We start from the raw sequence: 25,042 nt of genomic DNA, 5'->3' as shown, positions 1-25,042 counted from the left end.
TTGCTGGAGTCAAGCATTAAATGCAGGTCAAGCTTGCTCGTGGAGGCATGGTGGCCATAATTGATCACGGTTTGGATGACTCATCAGATCATCATTCTGCAGAGTAACTAGCATGTTGATTATTTCTAACTCATGATAGACCTGATTTTTCAGAAGTTTTTTTAACATTTAACTGTACACAAATTCATGTAAGGCAGAATCAGAACCTGGGATTTATTTTGTTTAGTACTCCTTCCTTTATATTTCTGAAATTAAAGACAGGCTGCAGTGAAGAAACAGTCCAATCAACTCAAAATGGTTAGCAAGTAGTTTCATGAGGATCAGAGCTCATCAGAGCCAAAAGTTGGTTGTAGATTTGTGTCATGTGTGTGGCTGACTGTGAGTACCAGATAAAAGCTGGCTAGGTATTTTAAAAGTCTCTCTCCTATTTCAGATTTTTGGTGTTTAATAGTGCATGAACTCATTAGCCTTTCTCCAGTCGAAGCAGTTACCTTGGGTCTGCCATGCAARGCCTTCTTGCTTATCTTTTCAACCTCTGCTCTCTGACAAAGTTCCTGGAGTGGTCAGAGTGGCATGCATGCAGTGCTACTGCCTAAGCCTTGTTTCTGCTAGGAAGCCAGTCAAAGAAGTGTACTGGGGTTTTGTATGTTGCAGGAACATCAGTGACAGGGAGAAGGTACAGCTGCAAGGGGGTTGCCTTCAAATGTTTAAAAAAAGACTCATACAAGCAGGCACAGTCTGTTTGTTGAGGAGGGAGTTAATCCTTAGGAGGAACGAAGAGAATTCGTCTGTGCGATAAGTCTGAGCTGTCTTGCTGCTTTCTGTTTATCAAGCATTTGATACTTGTTTTGTATCATCTCACTAAAGGATTATGTGGCTTCCTGGTGCTGCATAATGACTTGATCCCTATTTGATGCTGTATAAAAACAGGAGCCAGTATTTCAGGTCAGAATGTTCCAGAATGTGATTTTTTTTATGGAACAAATTATGATCATGTTAAGGATTAAACAATCCTTCAAAAATGCTTCCATCACGACATRTATGTGATGCCCATTTTTCAGATCTGAAAGCCACCCCAGTGAATGGACTATCAGCTGTGGAGTATGTTAACACAGGAGGGGCATGTCAAAAGGCATATAGGGAAACAATGGGAAAAGCTACGAAAAGAAGGCAAACCTAATAAACTTGTATCAGGGCATGATCATCTCCCTAGACAAAATCTTTGGAAGATAAAGCTGTATCTAAAAATGAGAAATGTGAGAAGCTGAATTCTGTGCCTGTCAATGAGGTTATATGCATGAAACTGCAAGTTTATCTGTTAGCATGCAGAATATCCCACTATTCACTGTCAGGCAGATTATGGCAGCAAAAGTGACAATGTTTAATGAAAGGGAGGCGAAGTGACCTTTTCTCAGTCAAGCTTTTGAAACCATTTTTAAGAAGAAAGCAAACAACTGAAATACTGCAATGGAGGAAGCTCTGAACAACTTTGTATTTAAGCAGGTACATTTTCCTTTTTATTTCAAAAGAAGTTTACTCTTGAAAAATGGTACGTACTAAAGTAACCACATTATACATATAGATAAAACATCAGATAGCAAAACCTTACTGAATGAGCACTACTGTTTGTTGTACTGTATAGGGATTACAATCCAAAATAGTTAAAAACCCTCAAGAATTAATGTATTCTCAAACTAAATTAGGCACAAAGTCTAGCCTGTAACTAGTTCTGCAAGCATCTCTCTGTGACTTCACTGATACAAAGTATTACAAGTGATCAAAAACATATGCTGACTTTTTAGATTTTTAAAATTTTATTAGTACTATGTGCTGAAATAGTACAAATGTATACAACATTCCACCTTTGTTAAAAAAGCATGTACAATAGGGACTATAAAGTAGAATCAAAAGGCTAAACAAGAAGTTATCTCTTTAATTTGGGCTCAGAATTAATATGAAATAAATCTATGACTTTGCTTCATGGACATATTTAAAATTTAGTAAGTCTTACAAATGGAGGGGAGAAACAGAAAGATATTTTTAATGAATATGAGCTACAATAACAATATTTTAAAGGAACAATATTAGCATGGAAACCAGCTGATATGTGCCCCAAATCAAAGTAACCCTCTCAGTTTTCTTAATAGGATGCAAGATACAGTGTAAAATTTTAACAAGTGAGAGCTTTTCTCACACACACACAAAAAAAAAAAAGAAAAAAAGAAAGAAATCCAAGTGATTTGCTGCAAGGTTTTGGCTTAGGTAAGGTTTTAGCTTAAGAAGAATTACTAATTTACAAGAAATAATAGCAAGTCTGTGTAGACCATAATAAAATCTTATCTCACTGAAAACATAGGGATCTTCTAAATATACATATTAGAAAAATGTTTGATTAAAATATTGGATTTTTTTAAAATTTTCCATTAGCAAAATGTATTGCTGAAAGTTGTCTTTTTTTGCTTGTTTGAAACAAAATCCATTATGATTGCCACAGAACTACAAGGAATTGCACACTTTCTAAGGGTACATTTTTACTGCTTCATACAGGAATTGCCTAAAGGTAAAAATAAACATCTTAGAGTCTTAATACTGTTTTTGACTAGCAGAAACATAAAAGGGAATGCACTGAAGCAAGATGATAACAAAATGTATCATGCAGTATTTTGGCTTAATGTATACAGTGTTTCAAGCCAATGATGTAACTGGAGGGTGGGGGGGTTTAATCCATTACATTCACATGACATCATTTAGAATCAAAACTGTAAGTGAAGGCAAACTGTGCGGAAACTTGAAAAATACTGGGATGCCTAATAAAAGCGTGCCAGATGTGTTATTGTTTCTAGCATGCAGAGCTACTGCTTGAAGGCCTATCACAGCAGTATGAACTACTGCTACTTCTAGTTCTTTACATTACTGCTTTGTTTATGCTGGCTGTGGTCTGATCACGGTCAGCAAGTATTGTATGGCATTAGGAAGTTAACCCATGATCTCTGCAGGTTCAGTGACCAACTTAGATCCATCCCATGCTGTCTTGAACTGTTCAGGAACCGGAAATTCTTTCTGGTAAGAAACAAAAGCAACAATGATGGTTAGATAAACACGGGATACCTTATGAAAACAAGTGGAATACTGTTAGTGCTACATGACTGACAAAGCATTGATAGCTCAGACATGCCAGGTTTACAGAGAGGCCTTCTTCATTACCCTAGGCAACTATTTTACAATGCCACACAGGAAAGAGCTGTATTGCTACCCAGTTTCAAATAGCCTTGGTATGGTACTACTTTATAATAATCCCTCTCACACCATTATTTGGAACAACTAAATAAATATACCTCATGTCAGAAATCACTTTAGACTCCACCAGTGACTGGGTTGGAAGACAGTAGAAAGGATTTGAACATGGAGACGTAGTGAGACTAATCATTTTAGGGAGAAAAGCAATATTTTAATACAGAAGGAAAAAAGAAAAACAAAACAACCTATCATTTAAAGTGTAATATACTTTAAAAGATACAGCATCCCTTGCAGAATACACAAAATGAAGCAGAACTTTGCAGAAAGTCTCTCTCCAGTCTACTCGGTAAAAGGATGGGAGGTGTTGCTGGGTCCTTGCTGTGGTTCCAGGAAACAAAAAAATAAGTGAAGAGAAAGACTTTTCTTTCAGATATAGAGAGGGTGTCTTGATAGCCAACAATTTCAGATATGAGTGGTGATATGGGGGGAGGCTCATGAAAAGGACCTGTTTTTTTCAGAAGCAGGTGAGTATGCACTCACTGAAAATCATTCCCTTCTTAGTTGTCTGAAGCTGAGTATCCAGTATTTACTTTTGGGAGTGTGGAGCATGCTAATTCTCATTTTATATATTTTATTTTATAATACCTAAACCCCTTTACCATAAAAAATTCCAGTCCAAGAGAGTTACAAAAAATTTAAGGTCTCTCTGAGGCCTTTATGCAGTTTCAACACTGCTTTGTTTAGGGAAACAATTGAAAGTATGCTCTACCTATATGATACCTTGCTACTGTGTGAAGTGACAGAGCATGACTCTACTAGAGATGCTGGTGGGCCTAGTATGGAAACCTTATTAGAACAGAAAAGGAACCTTTGCTTCAGGAAATGCATACCTCTTGTTCAAATGACTTTTAAGGACCATATTTGAAAAATAATAGGAAGTACTACAGATGCTATGCATCTATCAACAGCTTTAGAAAAAACAAGTATATAATACTATATCACTTGATTTGTAGTACTTTATCTTAGCTTTAGCATCATCATTTTAAGGCATGAGTGCTCTTATATTATGTGTGAAGTGAGTTTCTTTGGGAGATTATGTTTAAATATCAATTTTTAAAAGAATAATAACTAAACTGACAGTAGATGAAGCTATCATCTATCAAAATAAAAAGAAACAAAGTCATTTCTAATCTTTGAATTTACTTTGTGCCGCAGGAAAAAAGTTCTTCCTGCACTCGCAGCTGAGATATTAGTACATAGAAATTCAATCATTTTGAATCATGTTTTGGTGATGTAATGTGTGTGGTATGTTAGTTCTTACTTCCCTAGCAGTTTAAATGCTAACAGCTACCACAGCTAGTGGGGTAGGGTAAGGAAATCTTTAAAAATATCTCACTCACGTAATCACCATCTTGGGGGATGAGGATGTTCATTTCAGATGACTTGGCACTCACAATCTCACAGTCTAATGATTCCTCACTGAGGTAGATGTGGCAGCCTTCTGTTTTGTTAATAGAAATGGTTGGCACTTTTCCCATCACCTGTAGAATACAATACACTTAATATCAAGTCTTAAAATGTAAACAAAGATACTGTTAATAAAATCCTTATCGCCTGCCAGGTCTAATTTTGGTCACCAACATCTGATCTGTATGGCAGCTGCCTGCATGATGCTTATATTTGAGATAGAGCTATGCATTTGTTAGACTCTGTGGAAGTTCTTGGTGGTGTTAACAAAGATCTATCAAAACCAGCAAACTTCTGGTTGTGAAGTCCTGAGCTTTTAATATATGGTTTGACAAAAGTTCTTCCCCCATTCTCTCTAATTTCAGTGATACTTTCTTGCTGATGTTTAAGCAGTGTTCACCTTGTTCACCAGTGAGACTGCAGGAAATCAGACACCTCAGCTCCAACCCAGTAAGGGCAAAGCAGTAATCCCAGCATATAGTGCTACTCAACGAGTGCTTTGTAATATGTTCTGAAGACTTGAGAGTTCTTCCAGGTTTTTTATGCCCTTCAGGCAAGCTACTGGTCTTTACCGAGACCAATTTAATTACAACTCTAAAGGTATTTCATATGTCACTTTAAAAGCAAGCACAAGATTTACTTGAGGGGAGAAAGGGAAATAAATCTTCTGTTGTTTACAATTCTACAGATTAAAAGATTTCTACAGGACTAACTGGCTGACTCATTGTCAGTAAAAATTCCTTCTTCTCCTCTTGCCCTCCGTAGCAAAAACCAGGGACAGCAATACACTCTGGACAATGTATCAAAAAGACAGAGGTTATTCTGAGCTGTAAAACAGCAATAGCATGTGCTAGATAGGTACTTGCTAACAAAAAGGAGTGTCTGTCATGATTCAGGTTAAGAAGTTCAGCTTCAGTTCCTTAATAGAATGACAGCAAACAAAGACCAAATGATCGACCCTCTTGCATCCTACCCTCATCTGTGTAATGGATCAGTGCATCTTAAACTGATCTTTCTTTTCCTTAATGGGATCTCATCCAATAGAGGGCAGGAGAAGGGTGTGTTTAAGGCAAACATCTAGCAAGAAAAAAAAAAAACACTGGGAGAAAGGAAAGTCAAGTAGTACTGCACTAAAGTAACCATTTTTAACAAAATCTGTAGGGCGAATTTACTGAAATGTGTTGCATTAACATACCATGTTTTTGCAATTTACAGGTTCAGGTCTTCAAAATACAGAGAAAATAGAGGTGCTCAGCACTTGGCATGCTCAAGCCCTATAAAAGCTGACTGATTGAAGCAGCTTATAGCCAGACTCTCTTTTTAAGTGGAACTCCACTTAGCTCTATGGCACAGAAGCCTTATGCAATATTCATTGAACCTGCTTAATCAAAAGAATTTTGATTCTTAGAAAAGAAATTTCCCCTTTATTTGGATATTAACAAGCTGTGGCTTTGCTGTTCATTATGTATGAATTTTTCAGCTTTCATGAATAGTTCTAGTGGTAATGATAAAAATCATCGAATTATTTAAAAAACCCCACCCAAGTAAATGCCTGGGATTTTTTTCTGTAACTGCCTCTGTCATAAGACATGTGGTGATTATGAATAAAACTGCTTGTTACTGTTCAGAAGATGATGCATAGTTGATTGATAGTAATGTTATTCACTTGCATGATGTTCAAAATACAAAAAAAATTCTTGCTATTATTCCCTGTGGTGACTGTGACCAGTATTACTCAAGCATGGAGCAGGGTTGTCTATATTTAATGTCATTCAGTGGGCACAGCCTTTTAAGCAGAAGACCTCACCTTGCTTAAAGACTGGCATTTTGATATAATTTAATTCACATTTCATTTCTTTTTCACTTAAAATAATACATCTCAAAATCCTTACCTGAGATTATATCATGTATGTTGGACACAACCCAATATTAGAGCATGTATAGCTAGACCTCTTTGGGATAGAATGAGTGAAGTGTTATAAATGCTAGGCAGAATCTGACTGTATTTGGAACGAGGCAAGTGTCTCCCCAAAAGAGGGCCATATATGGATTAAGAATATGTATATTTTCCTTGCACCAGAACCACAAAGGAAGATGATCACTGATGAAGCTTTGCTCACTGGTGCTCAAAGACAAAACCAGTAGAGGCTCATGGCCCTTTTCTAGGCAAGTGATTAGGCTATTTATTCATGTAACATGTCATGTTGCTGACGGGAGATTTTCAAAATCCCAGCACCTACTTCATGTCATTTAGTTGTCATTTGACAGTCTACTTCAACATTTCCAGCAAGAAAATAAGAAGAAACAACCAGCTTCTGGGCTTAGGAGTCAATTAGCTAACTGTCAGGATTTGTTCCATGAAGCGCTGCTCAACTTTCAAGTGCTAGGAGCTGTTTACCAAGAAAGCAAGGAAATTTGGACCAGAAGTAATAGTTCTCTTTGTGTAAGATCTGTCTGCTTCACTGGAACCAGTGAAGGGACTGTTTCTTAAGGGAGGTTTGTTCAGTTATGCTCAATAGTTTTTCATAACCACTTTCTAAATACTTCAGCAGACTTTAGTGCATTTAAAGATGTATTTGGATGCATCAGTTTCTTATTTTTGGTGTGCTCATGTAATTTTTTAATAGCCTATTGTAGCTACATGTTGGGCTTTTTTTCTGCTTTTTTTTTCTTTGTGTTTGTCTTTGTTTTTCACACAGATTAATTTACCTGAATCTGAATATCCCTTGAATTGATGACTTCCACGATTCCCACAACGTTGTCAAACACAAGGCCAAACTTTTTACAGTTGTCTAAAATAAAGACAATCATAAATAAGAAAAACAAAATAAAAGAAAATATATACACATGTGCACCTGCTACATTAATTACTATAATTCCCAATCTTACAGCAAATAGCTAAGCAACTTTACTCATGTAATCAATCCATTAAAGTGAATGGAGCTATTCAGATGCATTACCAAGAATGTGAGTTTTTTCAGCTGAGCTGAGCTGTCCACTCACCAATAGTAATTGAATTGATTTTTCCTTTTATCTGAAGTGTAGATTTGTTACACTTAAAAATGTAGGCCACTTGCTTGAGTTCAGTGTTGGTAATGACCAGGTCATTCTTATCCTCTTGATATTCCTATTTCAAAAGAAAGTTTGTTTAATTAGTTGTCTTTAACTAGCCAGCAGTCAGGCAGATTGTAGTACAACTTATCTTCAAGTCATTGCATCTTCAATTACAAGAGAATAAAATTCTTCCTGTGGCTTAAAAATCTAATCTGATTGGCAATTGGATGTTGCAGCTAATTCAGCCTTAGGTGATACAGGTACATATTTTAGAGTTGCAAAATTGAAGAACTTAGCATAGACCAGGACAAATAAACATTAATTTGGGAGCAAAGACATTATGCACACAACTATTTAAAACTGTGCTAGCAAAACTGTCACTTGGCTCCCATGGAATTTAGAACAGGCACCTTAAAGAACAGAACAAGTTATTGCTCCCACAAATGTTATATAATGCTCTGTACAGTGCATTAGGAACAGATATGGGCATCACCAAATACAATAAGGGGTCATAGGGGAAGAAATTTCCCTGCGTTATGARGCGTGAAGGCACCCTTATACCCTACTGATGTCAAGGACAGGTGAGGGATCCACGAGGAATATTCTAGGTGCTATAACCCTAATGGAACATAAAATAGGCAAATTTTGACTGCACCTTGTGCAAACTCTACTCCACAGTAATGACTGTTTATTTAAACTCATGGATAAATAAAATGCATATTGATTCCTCCCTCTTTAACCAACAGTCACATGACTTATTCCTCATGTAGGCATATCCCTCATAGCATATGCCTACAWAAATTAACCCCCAAACTTTAAACAAATGTTATCTTTTCCATCTGTAGATTGAGAAAAAGGGAACACTTGTTTGCTACGTTTAAGCATGGGAGAGGTGCTTGCATGGAATTGGTGATGAAAAAAATATGTCTAATTCCATTGGCTAACAAAGATGGAGAAAGTGCACAGTGGCAATAATGTTACCTCACTCTTAAGAATGGCCTGCAAGAAGGGATTTTAATTGGAGTTCGCCACTGGATTTGCTTCTGGAGGATTGTCTGACTTTGTCAAGAACTGATATGTTGGTTCTGACATTCTCCAGTTCAGGTGAATTAGTATATGATTCTCAGAGACTAATGAATCAACTTTAGAACCTATGGAATAGTAGCTGCTAAACTGCAGCAAGGTAGAGTAACACAGAATCAGTCCATCTTAGCTGCAACCTTGATTCGTTGCATCTTGCTCATGGACCACCTTCTGCAAGATGTTCAGTGTTCAAGCTGGTTTGTAATATGCAGGGTGCAATTCCAAGGAGTGACTGGAACTCACCACTCTCCATTTCTTTCCCTCTAGCTCTAAGACAGGGGCATGGCTCTGCTGAGGAGAGCTCTTGGGAGAGGTGGGACTTGGAGTATGACTTTTTGTGGGAGAAGGAATGGGCGGACATTGGGCACGTAGGCTGGGGTTCTTGTGGGTCTTCTGGTCATCAGAGACGTGTCGAAGCCCTAAAAAAAAAGGGTCTTAATGAAAAAGAGTCTCTTTTCCAGTCCTAAAGATGTTCATATTTAAACAAGAAAGATAATATCTAATTCACTTGTAATGGTGTTAAATTATCCTACGAATTTACATTTTTGACTTCATCAAGATTTGCCTCAGTAACCACCTAAAGTGTAACTGCTTACATATTTTTAGCAGTTCATATAAAACCTCTTTTACTGCAGATAGGCTATCTTAATATCTTTACCAGGAAATGCAGCAATGTCTTTTAGTTGCTCTCTGTTTGTAAGGAGCTCTGAGAGCTGGCTATATCATATTGCTCCATGGAAACTGCTTTTCCACTAATTTCATAGCTCCATCCGTAAAAATGAGGTACTATGTCTAATTTTTGACAGTATTTCCTCTAGTCCACAGATTTAAAGGCAGCTATATCAATTGTATGTATTTAAACTCATAGCCATCTACCTTAATTTCAACTGTCTGGTCTTAATGCAAAAAGCTTAATTATTGTACTCCACACTGATATGTGAGCCATGCTTCTTCACCTAACACATAACACATTTTGACACAGGTTTATACACTGAGTGTGAATCAGAAAGGGGGGTAAATTCTGACTGCAATTACAACTTAGAGGTTCCCCTGCCACCGGGGGTTGAAGATGTCTAGCTTGGATGCCTTAAAATTAAATAAAGGCCTCTAAACTAATAGTGTGAATTTCAGGAACGCTGAACATATTTGGACCCTGTTGTTTCTAAAGCAGGTTTTGATATTCAGTCTCATCCATCAGACTCAGCGCACGCCTCAGAAAGAACTGAGTTGCCTAAACTTAAAAATGCTGGTGGAATTTGGATTAGTACACTTAGCTGCTGTTGTAGTTTGACTAAAGGACAACAATTTGATTTCTTTTCTCCTGACCTTTGGTAATTGCCTCTCCCTGGTTAAGCTGTGCAAATAGGGCTGAGCGAAATGCAGTTCCTTCATCCTTCGTGGCTTCTGTATCAAAGATTGGGGGAGGTCCAGGTGGTGGTGGCGGCGGCGGTGGAGAAAGGCATGGTCCACTGGTTAGAACAGATCGCATAGACATGGGCGATGCAACAGGACCCTGTGTGAGACAGATGGAAATTATTTTAAGTATAGATTTTTAAGGAACATTGTATTATGATAACTGTTATTTTTTATTGTCTGTGAATGCTTTGAGTTTAGTCTGGGCAGCCACAGGCTCGGAAGAACTGCTGGCACCATAATCAAAGTTGCACTGTGAACCTTTTTCTATATCAAAAAAACAAGGCTGGAAAGGCTGAGAGTCCACACCATGACCCCCTGCAGAACTACTCCACCTAAAAGATGCCTATCAGATGCTTATCAAGACTGTTCTTAAAAAATCTTTAATAGTAAAGATTCCATAATTTATTCCAGTACTTACTTATCATATGTGAAAGGGAAAATGTCTCTTTTTTTTCCCAGATACCAAACAGTTAACCACAGCATGGTGTGCATTCAGAAACATATAAAAATATTTGGATCTAACATAAATAACTGGGAGGGACATGCACTGTCATGTATACATATACAACATGCTAAATTTTATGTAGAATGTAAAATGCTGTTCTTCAGATTGTACAAGCAATCTGCAAAGATTCAAATTGTAGCAGAGTGCAAGACTGGTGATTCGGGTCATTCATTTCTGAAATACATTTTTTTTCTTTGAGCTTCTAGTTCACTTTCTAAAGTTCTTTTTTTTTCAGTTGCAGGAGATCACAACACACAAATTATGAGAGCCTTGCTGAAGTAAGTAATCCAATCTATCAATTTGCGTAATCAAAAGTACATGTTTTGCTCTGAATTATGATGCTTATGTAGTGTGTTATAGAACAAACAGAAAATATTAATAATGATCTGATTAAGATTTCATGCATCCCACAAATAGAAAAGAGAAAGAATCTGAGAAACCGAGAATTACTTTTTCTGCTTTGCCACTGAGTGTCACTCTAACTCCAAGCATTGCTCATCTGGACAGCACTTCTCTGCAGCAGAGCAGAGACTATATTGTAAAAGAACTGTTTTGAAAATCAGAATGGTTCTGATGAATTTAGCTAGTCATACAGGGGTTGTGTGTTGCACTAATACATATTTATTAGGTGGGCAGACACAGTGGAAAAATGACAGGGACTTATAGAAGCACAGCTTCTCTAATTGGCTACCTTTGTTAAGAGAGAGAGCTGGTTAAAAATGCATCCCTGGTAATCAGTACTGGAAACTGATATTGCTTAGCTGGACTCAGAGAATATTTTCTACCCTTTACGATGCCACCCTTTCTGTTTTCCACTGAGGTGAAACACCAAAGTATCCATGTGGTTCATACATCTCACAAGAGTGAACAYGGTAGGTATTTTTTAAAGAGTAGTAGTAAAATAGTTCTGGTCTATGATCCCAGATTGACAATGGGAAAGGGCCTGAGGTGTACATGCTGTCTTTTTACTTTTCAGACATACTTTAAAAAACAAGGGCACATTTGAGTAAGTAACTTAATTCAAACCTCTTCATCAGTATGCCCCTAATTAAAGTAGCACAGAAAGAGTAATAATAAAATTAGCTGACATCTTAATGTACATCCTTCTCACATAAGCCGTCAGCATACAGGTACTGTTGCATTTGAGGGAGCTGTTTATGGAATACTTAGTGATGAATACACTGCAAGATTCTTTGACACATCAGTGACATTAAAACTACACTGCACAAAACAGACTCTGGTAGAATCACTGGTACTCAGGTAATAAATGAAACTAATGTAGTGGCACAGTTTGTTTCTGAAATGATACAAGATCTCTTAAGGCAATGAGCTCTCTTCCATGCTATTAAATCTCTTTTGATCAATTGTAAACAAATGAGAAGAACTGATTGTCATGTATTGTCAAGATATACCAGAATTAGATCCTGATGTAGATGGCTCTTAGAGACATTTCATTGCTGCATGGATGCATCTAATGCTGAGCTGTTCTGCTTACATACTTAATAGGTAATTATATTATTTTAGTCTGTGGACAACTTTCCACTGGGCCCCCAACTTACACTGTTTGCCTTCCTGCTTCTGCTATTGCCAGTAATGTTACCTGCAGCAGAGCCAGCACGACTGTGAAGTAGTATAGTCAAAAGAATTAATGTAAGTGGATTTAGTGGCACAATCAGCTGTTGCTGCCAGAGGCACAGTAGACATCTTTCCTATCTGTTGCTTGCAACCATAGCAACTGAATCCACTATGTCCTGGTTATCCAGAATTATGAACATTGCATTTGCAGGGTTTTTTTTAAATACTCAGATACCCTGAAATGGTACTTGCTGTTCACATTGCAGAATTTTGTACGCTTTATAGGAGGAGATGATGTAGTGGTTTATAATTTGTGATTTCAGATAAAAAATTGAGCATCTGACTTCCCAGACATACCTTATTGCTTCCATCTGCATAAATACACTGCTGTGATATTCCAGAAACTTGTATGTGAAAGACTTACTGTTTGAGGAGTAATTGTCACCTAGAAGCAGAAGCAGTGGATGTTATTTTGGAATTAACACCAATCAAATTCTGCAAMGGCTGCAAAGATGCTTTACAGAAAATAGATGCAGGAGTTAGCTGGATGTCCTGCATATACTGTGGGATGATGGGTCACTCTGCCAGTCGCTTTGCTTGAACTGTCAAAGTGGGAGCCATCACAAATCCACATAGTAGACTCCAGATTCAAATGCTGCTGCTGAGCTGTGTGCCAAAAGAAGGGTTTCCCAAACAGGAACAGAAGTATGGGAATGTGTATGTAAGCAAGGTGGAGACAAAACTCAGAGGGATTTAATTGTGGAAGTGGATGATCGTCCTCCCAGGACTTTGAAAAAACTATCTTGTGAAAGCACAGACAAAAAGCAGGGATTTTAAATACGTCTATCACCTTTGGACATAGTTCTGTATGACTGGAAAATGTCTTATTTGCTTTTTAAGAAAGGAGAGAGGTGGGAAAGGATTTGGGCAACTAGAAGCATCTTTACCTTCTAGAGCAGTACTCACTGAGTAGTAGCTAAGTCTAGACAGAAACCTCAGACCTTGATCTGAGGAGTGAAGACATTCTAGTTTTTTGAGTGGGTAACACTAGGAAGCACAAAATTATCCCTTTCACTCATGCCGCCCATATGCCTCCTCTTTTCTTAGAAGCTTGGTCCAAAATTCACTAAAGTCAATGGCTATCTCCACTGAGTCAGAAGATTTTGAGTAAGGCCTAATAGCTACAGAGGAGCTGTCACAAGCTTGCAGGTGACACCTGGGGTTCAGTCAGCCTCCTTTTTCTCTCAGTTTTGTGGGATCATTCACAGAAATAAGAAATGGAATGAACCTTTGTTGGAAACTTTTCTCCTGCATGACAAATTCTTTTCTAGCCTATAACCTGAGTTATGGCTATACAATTTAACAGAGCATCATGGTGTTTTCAATTATGTCTGAACATTTATGGCTAGGATCTGAAAATCCATTCCATTCTGGAAACTGCAATCCATTTCAGTCATAAATTAGGCCAGGCAAAATCTGAGGACAAATCAAAGGAGAAAGGGTTGCTAAAGTGCAGGACAGGACCAACTGCTCTACTGTAGGGCTACCATCTTACGGCATAGAGACAGCCAGGAGGTCAACCCCCAATTGAAACAGAACAGCAAGGAAAAGACGGACAAGTCTCACTAATCAGGAGCAACACAAAGATAGGCTGTAAAGAGGGGTTCTGCTTCATCTCTGGATTTTGTCTTCTTCTTGTGCCTGATTGAAATCAAACACATATTCAAGTGATGTGAAATTCTTCATGGGAAGAGTGGCTCAGGGAAACTCCAACAAGGGGACAAAAAGCACACAAATGGATTGAAAGTGCAGAAAATGCTGTGCACTTATTGCATTCTCTGCATGCCAGGGAGATGGGATCTGTGCGGTACCCAAACAGGCTAGTCTAAAGAGCAGTTTTAATACCAGACTAGAGAAGTGGTCCTAACAACTTTCTTTTTTGATTAGTTTTGACCCCTATTGATATACAGACCTGCATGTTATCAACCTAAGTCACTGGCAATGGGTTTGCTTTTCTTTGTCTCCTTTCACAGACCATTTAGACCCTCAGGATCTAGATTATTTCTGAACTAGACTCTTAAGTTGTTCTGCTATCTGGCAACACTGGGGTATAGTCCTATCCAATTTCAGCTAAAGTGCCCCTCACAAAATCCATTCATTTCTTTTCTGTATAGGGTGGTGTTCATGAGAGCTGTTGGAAATAGAAAAAATGGCATGTTATTTGCCCACAAAAGTTCATCTTTCGTAAAGCAGCAGCTGCTTACCAGCTTTGCTATTTGCAAACAACTCTTTAGATTAACTTTGAGCAGATGTTAACAACAGTGTATCTTTACACAAAGAGTATTAAGAGCCATTTGGACTAGCCAAGGCGGTTATTTGCAAGCCCCCTTTCTTCCTCTTTTATTTCAGCTGTTTGCCTTGGTAACAGCTGCTGTTCTCAGTGCTTTGGTGTCTATAGACACCACGACAAGTTACGCTGATGGCCGATTTTTCTCATTCACATGTTGGAGTGGTCATTTTCCATCATTTTCAAATGAACCCCTTATAAGAAAGGTCAGGGGAATGGATAGCTTTAACCCTGCTTAGTGAAAATATAACACAAAAATGAGCCATTAACTTTAAACCTGCTAGCTTTGTACAGTAGTGAATTTGCTGTGGTTTAGAGCTTGTTCCTGCAGCTTTCTGAAATAGGGGGAAAATGTAATTGCCTGAGTGAGGTCCTATCAAGAATATGAGATGTAGGCCCTACTTCCATGTAGTAATAGCTCTGCAGGGGATGGAACATTCCAGAAATTTCCTCTTGGGGAAAAATTTTGTCTTCAGCCTCCTACTAAGACAGGCTCTGAGTGGGGTGACAAAAACACATCAGAGTTTGCTCCTTGCTGGATAGCCCAGAGCCATCTGCACAGGGGCTCAAGAACTCCCACTGACTGTGGCTTAGCAGCTGCCCTGCGTGACAGCGTCCAAAGCTGCTCATGGGGCTGCATCTGAAAATGGGGATAATCACTGTGGGAGAGTTTGCAGGATTGCAATACAACCTCAAAGTATGTTGTATTTCTACGTTTATCTCCTAGAACTAGCAGAAGGGTGAGGTAGTCTTCTTTTTCTCCTTGCTGGCCACCTAGCTGGCTCACTGAGAGAAAGAGATGACTGTTTGTGTTGAGGCAGCTGTCTGGTTAAAATTCATCTATGATGATTATCATTTAAATCCCCTGAATTTGCAGTAGCAATGAGTGAAGCACTCTGCTTCTAGGAAGCTGGGCCTTGCTTACAGCACATTTCTCCTGAAGGCTTCCCCTGGAGCACAGTGCAACAGCCAGTCTTGTTAGCCAGACAAAATGCCGTCAATGCCTAACACAAGCGCTCTGGATGCCACACTGTCAGTAATTATTGGTGGCCATATGCAACTTGAGATGTTACTTATGGCCTCTTTAGGTCTAAACTGCGAGACAGAGAGAGAATTTGTTTTTATGTCTCATCAGAGGTGCTACTATTTCCTGAGCTGTTCTTGCTGACAATTTTCTGGGTTAATCTTCCATATCACATTATTATATTTGTACTATCATAGCACCAAGGAGCCCTAGTCAGGGGCATACCCTTGGCGTACCCCTAAAGGGCAAAAATCAGGAAGGTTCGTACCTCTGTCACTGCTTCCTGGTGGCAGTTGGGCAGAGTTGAAGTGGAACCACACAATCTTATTACACTAGTGTGTTGCTGTCTGGAAGTAGGGAGGGGAGTGAGGACCTTGTCTGCCAGGCCCTGAACAAACACCCACCGCGTTTCTCTGTGTTTATCCAGTTTTGGCTGACACAGCAAAGCACAGAAGCTGGCAGGGGACAAAGTTCTTACAGGGGAAACCTGCTATGAAGAATTTAAATGGCACCTAACTCTTGTAGCTGTAATGATTGTTTTTACTGAGAACAAGTAGATTATAAACTTCTATATAATGCACATAAATAAATTATATATGTGTATAATATATGGTACTAATTTTATTAGTAATTCATATTCAAATATAAGTATCTATTTGTGGCTGAGGCAACAGGTGGCTTGAATGGAGGCATAAAATCCCTTCCTTAATTTATTGAAAAGCCTCCTTTTCAAGACAGCAGATAAACAGGAATCCTAATGGAGACTTTACATTCTCCTCATAAAAAAGGATATCCCCTGTTCTCCCCCCTTTTGTTGTAATCCTAGTTTCACGCCTAAAATGATTGCAGCATTCTATATTGTTCTTTCCATACATATGCACACCCAAAGACAAGAACCATGAAGCTCCAAATATCATGTATCAGCCTCTGGGAACAGGTGGACTGTGACTCAGGGGCACAGAGCTCTTGTTAAGGTGTTTCTCGTGTAAAAGTAGCTTAGCACAACAGTCCTATTACCTACCGTATTTTAAGCCACCTGTTTGCAACGGGTTATGCTGCCCTGAGATACACAATTTACTAGATGAAGCAGCTGACATGCCTGGCCTCTAATCTTTATGAGTTAAAGTACAAAACAACAAAAACAGCCCACCCTCTTTTTCTTCTTCCTACTGGTTCTCAGAAGAATTATTTATCTGTTGAGTTTGCACACTTTGAAGCGCCTTTTAATACACTTCTGCCTTTTATCACCTGTTCAGGATTTAAAATGGGGCTTACATCTTCACAGTTACCCAATCAGAAACGTTTTACACAGCCAAGGACTTCTAAATTGTTTGGCAACTGTATGCTAATGTAGCTGTCAATAATTAAATTGCTGCAACAGGCACATTAAACCATTTTCTACTTATATACAACTTCAGTTAAAAAGAAGACAAATACGTTTTGCAATTTATTAAAATTTTAATAGATGTGCTTTTCTCCTTTCTTTCCATTTTATATATTTTCAATTTTCTCTTTCCTTTCCCCTTTCCACTGGAACTAGGTTGCATTATGTTACAGGTCAGGTTGTGTTTGATGGCTACCATCAAACAAGCCTCTCCCAGGTACTCCCTTAACATGTTTGAATGGTGTTTGGCCCCTGATGCTGAAAGGACACTGCTGACCTCCAGCAAAGACAAGTATTTTTTTGAACGAGGGGGTAAAACTACTTTCTTTCAAAGGGAGTTGGATGTAATTGAGGCACTCTCTACCAGAGGCAACTAATTGCAGGATTGTGAGGATGTATTCCAAGCTGTGTGGCAGTTTTATAGGACAGTTTCCAAATAGGATGAGGCCTTAAGGAAGTTTTTTTCAAATCTTTCTGATGGCCAGTTTCTAGATTGACACTGTACCAAAAGCTGAACATTGCCTATTCTCTGGGAAAGAAACAGTGACGATTAAAGGATGCAACTTTTTCAACAAAAATGTATAAAGAAAGGGGAAGGAGGAAAAGGGAAAGAGGGGAAGGGAAAGAGGGGAGGGAAGGGAAAGGGCTAGGAAGGGAAAAGGACAACTTTGACTCAGAAAATTGAGAGCTCTGAAAAAGGTCTACATCTTATCCAAGATACAGACATTTAAATCAGTATATGCTGCCCTTACTTCCATCTGAATGAGGCCACTGGGATTGCACAGCTGTGGCTTTGGATGGAATTTGGCTGTACAGTTTTGATCTTTAGCTTCAGTGAAGTGCCTCAGATGATAGCTTCTTGATAAATGGGTCAAACTAAACATAGCAGAGAAGAGGTACAGTAAGGATGACAGGAGGCTCTTGCAGAATTTGGTCTTTGGCAACTTGTTCACCTCAACATGTAGAGAGATGACATGTTACAGGAAAATTTTGATAGTATAGGAGAGGGACATGGCTATTTTATAAGAAAATGCCTGAAGGTGATTATTTTACACAAGAATGAAATGATCAGTGTCAGTACTGAGACTAGTATAAGCACCCTCTGTCAGGCTAATGTATGAATTCCAGTGGTACTTCTCAGTGGTTCTGAGCTATTGGTGGCTTTCACCAAAGAAGCTTGTGGAGAATTTCAGCTTTTAAAGAGCATTTTTAGAATACTATATGGTGAGTTATAAATATTTTTTTTAAATGGTACATCAGGAAAAAAAGATCTGAAGATACAGTATTGGTTTCAATGGGAGCAGGATATAAATAAATCTCAACTGGTTGTAAAATGGAAACTTCCTCCTACGAATTTGTTTTGATTTATAAATAGGGGGAAAACATTATTTGTAACTTGAGTGAAATTCAGTATTAAACCAAACACTGTGAAGAAATTCACCCCTATTTTATGAATATTTCTTCAGATCCTGCTGGCAAAATTTGACCCAAATGACTACTGTACACAAAGAACAAAAAACTTACTGCAGCTCCACCTGCAACTGAGAAGAGTGTTTAGGACAATAATCCTTGAGCGGGTTTTGTTTCTTAACGCTTATTTTATGTACAGCAAACTTCAGCAAGCTCTCATTATTGCCAGTTATTTTATTGCTGCAAAGTTAACCTGTAGAAATAGGAGCAGAATTTTCCCTTCCCCCAGCTTACTCGTGCAATCCTTGTAGCAAACAAACTTTTATGAGGCATTCTTGTGAGCTTATATTACAGCTGTTCAGTTCTTGCACCACCAAAAAAGAGGAAAAAAAAAAAAGCAAGGAGGGAAAAAAAGAGCCAGGCTTCAATAGAACCCCTTTTAGCCCCCCCCCCCCCAAAAAAAGGGACACTTGCTGTTTATCAGTGACAACTGAAAAAGACATAGGTTACTGCTACAGCTGTAGATTTCAGAAGGTTGTAACAAGCAAACATGAATTGCTGCATGGGTTGGACATGTAAAATATTTCTTTATAATAACAGCTTTTGCACAAAACTCACTGACATCTGAGAATGTAAAATCCGGTAGCAAATTAAAACTTGCAAATCTCCATTAGGTTGGTAATTGCTATTGTTCCAATTATCAAGATGGCTAAATTAAGATATAGTGAGTATAGTGAGCTGCTACTGACCACAGGCTATATGTGTGGCAGAAGGATGCTCATACTTTACAGTCAAAATAATGAACTCCAAAATTACGCTTTTAAGGAAAAGACTGTAGATCCCTCTGACTTCCACCGACAGGCATATTGTCTCTGACACATGCACATTCTTGTTAATGTTAATGAAAATCAAGACTTCAGATCATGATAGAAGTCCACAGTGGCAGCATTTTGTTCTCTGGGACAATCCTGCTCACAAACACGCACACTTTAAATATGTAGATTTCTTCTGTGAACAAAATACCAACAAATATCCTAACTGTATCCATGATGTCTTGAAAGGCCTGTGGGTTTACCTAGGGACCAGTTTCATGCCATCATTCCCCATTAGTAGTAAAACAGGCTCAGATACACAAAGGTTTTAAGGTGCTTAACTCCACTGATTTCTTGGCTTTCTCCTCACACAGTCCCATACATTTCAACAGGATGCCCTCACGCAGTCAAATACTGTGACACAACTTGGCAGAATCAGAACCAAAGTGAGTAAGGAGAGAGAACTGTGTCAGATATAAAAATCTGTATGCACCTGTTTTTACCACCAATTTTGTATAAAGCTGATAGAGGTACCTGTTATTGTCAGAGCCAATTGCTTAGCTATTCTTTCAACCTTTTGCACCTGTTTTAGTGTCCCTGTCTTGTAATTTATTAAGACATTTCTTTCACTTTCCTCTAAGTGTGCATGTGCTGCTGCCAGCGACAGGAACACTTGACAATATGCACTAATGATCTGTTCCAAGGTTCGCCACAGCTGCCCTGTGCAGCTTGATGGAAGGGTATGTGGGGGCTGGAAATTGTGCGGCTTTGTGATACTGCCATGGAGCACGGCCAGAAATGCACACTACAATACACAGCACCAGTAGATAAAGGAGCCGACTGCCCATTTGAAAAATGGTCCCTTCCTCTTTGTTAATCCAAGCTTAGTCTGATCTAGACTGATGTTACTGGGGTTTTGTTGCAGTTCAAGCTATGAGAATGCAGGTTGGAAAAAAGCAGTAGTTAATGTTCTCCCTGACTCCTCAGTCTCTTTAGAAATGCCCAAATATGTTACTTAGTAGCTTTTTATATAAAGCTTTTAGCACTGCTTTGTTGACTTCTGTAGATATGAAGGGTATATTATTGGTATAATGTACTTATAAATGTGTACTCATACTGGCCAAAGACTTTTTCTCTCTCTCCCGCTATAAAATAGCATTTCTGTATCAACTTTTGCCTTTCATAAATGTGCCACTTTCTCAATGCCTTGCCAAACTACTGCTTTTTCCTTTTATGCATAAAAGTGGAAGCCTCTGTGTGCAATGATTAACAGCTGTGTCTGGAATATTTCTAAAGCTTTTGTATATATTGTATTTCTGTCTAGGCCCTGATTCTGCAGACCTTTATGCTTAGCTWCACACAGCATGAATCTGTGACTGTTTCATTCTAACTTTAAAATCTATGATAAAAATCAAATTATCGGTTTAGTTAACTCATTGCTTTCTTGAATGTATTTGTTACCAAGCTTCATAAAACTATTGAAACAACACTTAAACAACAAGCTATTTAAACAACTGGCTAATTTACTGCATTCTAATTTCATTACGTGTACATGAAGTAAAACCTTAAAAAATTATACATCCTTAAAATTGTGTTTGTATTTTAATCTTTGAGCCACACATTACATGAATGATAATTTGAATGACCCATACTTCCAATACAGCCTCTTTCAGATCTGAGTGATATCCAAAGTTAGTGATATCAATACATCAGAGGCAGTAATGGACTCATCACTCATAATGGAATGAGCACTGTTTGGGGGAAACTATCCTTAATAAGAACAGTCACAGCTAGATTTGTATTCAGTTTCCTACACAACTGAAGAAGGGGAAATACAGAGACATGATGGCTGAGATGCTGTTTTTAAGACCAAATATGATCTGCAATAGCTACAATTCTGGATAAGATTGCCAGCACTTACAACACTGAGAATGACTCCTATTTGATAAAATGGCAGTAATTAATAAAACCTTGTCTTATAACACTATTTCTGTACTTGTAAAGTTCCATTAAAGGTGAAGATGATTCTTTCTCTGTATTAACAGAAGTAAATCTGGCCCAGATTCTCAGGCTTATTCTGCTGACAGAGTACTACATTTTTTCCCTTTATCTAGTAACCATTTCAGAATCATTAGTTCTAATCATACTCACTGATTAAAGCAGAATAGGATGTAGCAAGTGTGTAATTTTGTACTAAATAAGAGAATCCTGTTTAATATTTTAAATTGTTTCTACAGAAACCTACAAAGCAGCAGCTAATTTCAGATATCTAATTTATCAGGTTTAAACATTTTTACTTTGCTTCAGACTAAAAAGTACATGCAAATCATAGATTCTCCATGTTTGGTCTTGCACTTGAATACTTAAATACTTTAAGGTCTTGTACAATCTCTAGAGAAGGGTGCAAAGTTGAAGTTGCAAAGTCTGTTGTTGAGCACAATAAAGTTAAGTATTTGGCATATCATGAAAAAGTGTCAACTCCTTATGTGCAAGTCATAGATTATACATAAATTCTTCTGAGGAGCCATGTCAATAGTTATCCTTTCCTGATATGTAACATTCACACAGACGATCTAACTCTTTTTATATTTGATGGGAAGTTTACCCTTTGTCCTGTGGCTAGGTAGAATTAAAGAATATATGCAGAATGAAGTCCTGGGGGAGGCTGCTGAGGGAGTAAGGAGCAGAAAACTATTAGGATTACATTCTTTCACATGGTTATCACCTCTGTAAAAGAGGAGATGAAGTAACTTCTTTAGATATGATGTTAAGATACTTTCTGTCATAAAGCTGTACTTTAGTTCCCTATGTCCCTAAGTTGTTACACTGGTTTGGTCTGGGAATTTATTTATCTGGTGGCTTGTATCAGTCCACTTAAGAGTCATTTAATTTTTTTAAGTTTATTTGCCTATACAGAAGAAAAGATAATCTGCCTTGGTGTGAATGACTGTATGTGCAAGTATGCTTGTGCACTGATAAGTTTAGGAGAGGATAACACCAAAGAGCTGGCTGATTATATTTTTGATGTACTTCAGTAATTCTCCTAGCTTGATAATAAACATGTGAGTACATAATTCTAATCCTAGGTGAAACATTGCAGTAATGTAGACAGTGGACATAAACTCTTACATTTATACCCAACAGGAGATTAATTCTTCATATTTACACCTCTCAGAGAAAAATATTCATTGTCCTCATCTTGCCATGCATCCCAGATGTAACACACAGAAAATGTTTACATAAATATATAGAGTATAAATAGTTATGCACACAATTATATTCTCTTTATATACATACGCATACAGAAATATGAAGTATATATTTCAGAAACTATTTCTATATGTATAAAATAACAGTTTTATAAAGATGGCTATCTRTGAAGTAATATCTTGGTATGTAACCCTTGTGTTTCTTTTTCCTGTTATTAGATCTCTCTCTGTGTTTAGATTCTTTCTACCTTTCCTCTCCTTTTCCCCTCATGCTCACTCAATCTTCCTTTAGTCTGACATTTCCTTTTAAATGTTTTTTTGTTTTTGTTCTTATCTTCTGCCATAGCAGGCCTGGAGAACTGAGTCTGCCCTTCTTCCTCCTCTGCTGCTGGGGGTTATGGCTACGGTCCTCCCAAATAATTCTTCCATCTTCCTCCAAACCTGTACCACAATGGTCTAACATATCTTCTCCATCTGCTTTTCAAACCGTATTGCTTGGTTGGGAAGTCCATGGACCATGATTTATGTTCCTGGCCTAGATATTTATTTTTCCTGACCTATGACCTCCATTAAAAGTCACAGTGGTTACTGTTATTTTAAGGTTCTTCATGAAGTACTTACAGTTTTGCTCCAGGTGAGACCTGTGGTATGATGCTCTTTGATATACGTTTGAAGCTCAGACCAGATATTCAGATATGACTTCACCCAATCGACATGGCGTTCATCACTGTAAAACAGAGACAATATTTGCATATGTGAATGTTTGTGCTTAAAAACAGAAAGCATTGCTACCCATGCTTAAAGCAGGTAAAGCACAATGTCTGCCTTACAGCCATGGACAAATCAGTTTTAGCAGGCAGTCAGCCAGCCTAGTACTATGGATACTGAGGCCTACCAGACCGGAAAGTTTGTCGATCCTTCCAGAGGACAGACAAGGGCAAAAGATAGCTCTAACACAGACTGCTTCCTGCTGCCAGGGTGTGTCATCATCCTGTTCAGGCTCAAAGTCAACTGAAGTAGCACTAAAGCTATATGGAGCTCTGTACCAGCTACCTAGACTCAGTCTCAGGGTCCTGAATTTTACAAAATGAAAAATCAGTGGGTTCTGTAAAAAATTCTAGCTTCTAAGTTCAAATGTAGCTAGTGTCACAGCCAGTGTCACGTCAGGGTCACAAAACTAAGAGAAACTAACTGAATGAGGACTGTTCATAAAACAGGCTTCACCCAGCTCTATGTTAGATAATTCTAGATCATGTTATAGTGATCAGACTAAGATATTTATAAGTCAAGAATTTAAAAGTACAAGTCAAAAGTTGTCTCTGGAATAATTATTTGAGAGGCTTGGACTTCCAGTGGGACAGTAAGTGAGAACAAGAAATATGTCCAGGAGAAACTGCTTGTAGGATGCAGTCCTTACTTATGAAGATTCAGTTAAGAATTGCTTATGGATTCTATGRATTGTTATGGACTGGATGCTCACAAGGATTTGGGTGCCTACCTTCAACTTACTTCCTTTGGAGTTTGATGCTTAATACTGCTGAGGATCTGGGTCAATGGGTTTATTCCAAAGCCTACTGAAGTCAAGGGAGAACCTTCCACTGCTTTGAAAGACATTGTGATCTGATCAAATATTCAGTGAAAAACAGGAAGGATATTCCTCATTAGGAGAAGAACTAAGCTAATAACTGACTAATGTTTCTGACTCTGTTTATACCTTTATGAGAGTCATTTTATTTCTCCAGAATAAGTATTTCTGAAGTTACATTGCAAAGAACTTCAGTTATGCCAAGTAGATAAACTAGGGCTTCAAGCATAATATATAATTCTGTATATAAAATAAATATAAGTATATAAAAATTACATTATAAATATATAAATATATGTGTATATATACACATACATACACACACACACTTATATACAGATATATAAATATAAGCATAGATTTCACCTAGGAGAGAGTAAATAGTTCAAGAATTGCTACGCCTTTGCTAAAGAAAGGTGCTAGATAAAAGCTAGATGCTGGCTGCTAGATGCATGAACTAGACTGGCAGTAAAGCTGGCACTTAATATGAACAAAAGGACAAAATACGGGTTTTTATCAGCCTAATTTGTTATATAAAATGATCATTAAAGAGGAAAAACTCATCTGCAAATACTGAGGGTATAAAATAGGGAGTCAAAATCTGATCTCCAAAAATGCCAAGTCAACAGGATTCATAGAAAGCTTTTTAAAAAGGCATAGGAAGGACCTATATATTCTCTGTTTCTCTTTCAGATCTCATTCATGGAGCTGTTCTGCGAGTTCCCTGTGCTCTTTAAAAACAGTGCAGTAGTACAAAAAATTGCTTTGGGAGCTATGGAAGTAGATGCTCAGCTGTATACTCCTAGCACCGAAATGCTCATTTTCAAGCATAGAGCAAGAACAGCAGCAATGTCAGTGTGCAAATGAGACAAGGACATGCCGCAGCTAGCTAGCTGGATGTTTGTATGTAAATAAATATTTGCATGTATGCTTA

General features: G+C 38.0%; 1 protein-coding gene and 1 long non-coding RNA gene across 7 annotated transcripts in view; one reads left to right on the top strand and one right to left on the bottom strand.

Annotated features, from left to right (window-relative positions):
- Positions 1–25,012, top strand: LOC112969729. 2 transcript variants are annotated; one of them, XR_003254787.1, is made up of 4 exons: positions 1–1,503; positions 2,997–3,063; positions 10,998–11,040; positions 24,802–25,012. It is a non-coding gene; the product is annotated as an uncharacterized LOC112969729 (long non-coding RNA). The 2 variants fall into 2 exon arrangements; XR_003254788.1 differs by lacking the exon at positions 2,997–3,063.
- The window catches only part of CAP2 (cyclase associated actin cytoskeleton regulatory protein 2), a 57,015-nt gene continuing 34,418 nt past the window's right edge, over positions 2,446–25,042 (bottom strand). For 4 of the 5 annotated variants that reach the window (XM_026073315.1, XM_026073318.1, XM_026073317.1 and 1 more), the window contains 7 exons: positions 23,145–23,250; positions 10,168–10,354; positions 9,085–9,260; positions 7,708–7,831; positions 7,414–7,496; positions 4,638–4,778; positions 2,446–3,060 (listed from right to left, as the gene is read on the bottom strand). In XM_026073315.1, the coding sequence (XP_025929100.1) occupies positions 2,977–3,060; positions 4,638–4,778; positions 7,414–7,496; positions 7,708–7,831; positions 9,085–9,260; positions 10,168–10,354; positions 23,145–23,250 (901 nt within the window). In that variant the 3' untranslated portion in view covers positions 2,446–2,976. The remainder of the gene's footprint in view (positions 3,061–4,637; positions 4,779–7,413; positions 7,497–7,707; positions 7,832–9,084; positions 9,261–10,167; positions 10,355–23,144; positions 23,251–25,042) is intronic. The other variant, XM_026073319.1, reaches the window with a different exon arrangement.

The sequence above is a fragment of the Apteryx rowi genome, unplaced genomic scaffold (genome assembly GCF_003343035.1).
Source record: "Apteryx rowi isolate R43461 unplaced genomic scaffold, aptRow1 scaffold_366, whole genome shotgun sequence".
In the NCBI taxonomy this organism is placed as follows: domain Eukaryota; kingdom Metazoa; phylum Chordata; class Aves; order Apterygiformes; family Apterygidae; genus Apteryx; species Apteryx rowi.
Note: the sequence above shows the minus strand (reverse complement) of the source record. Positions and strands in the feature narration are given on the sequence as shown.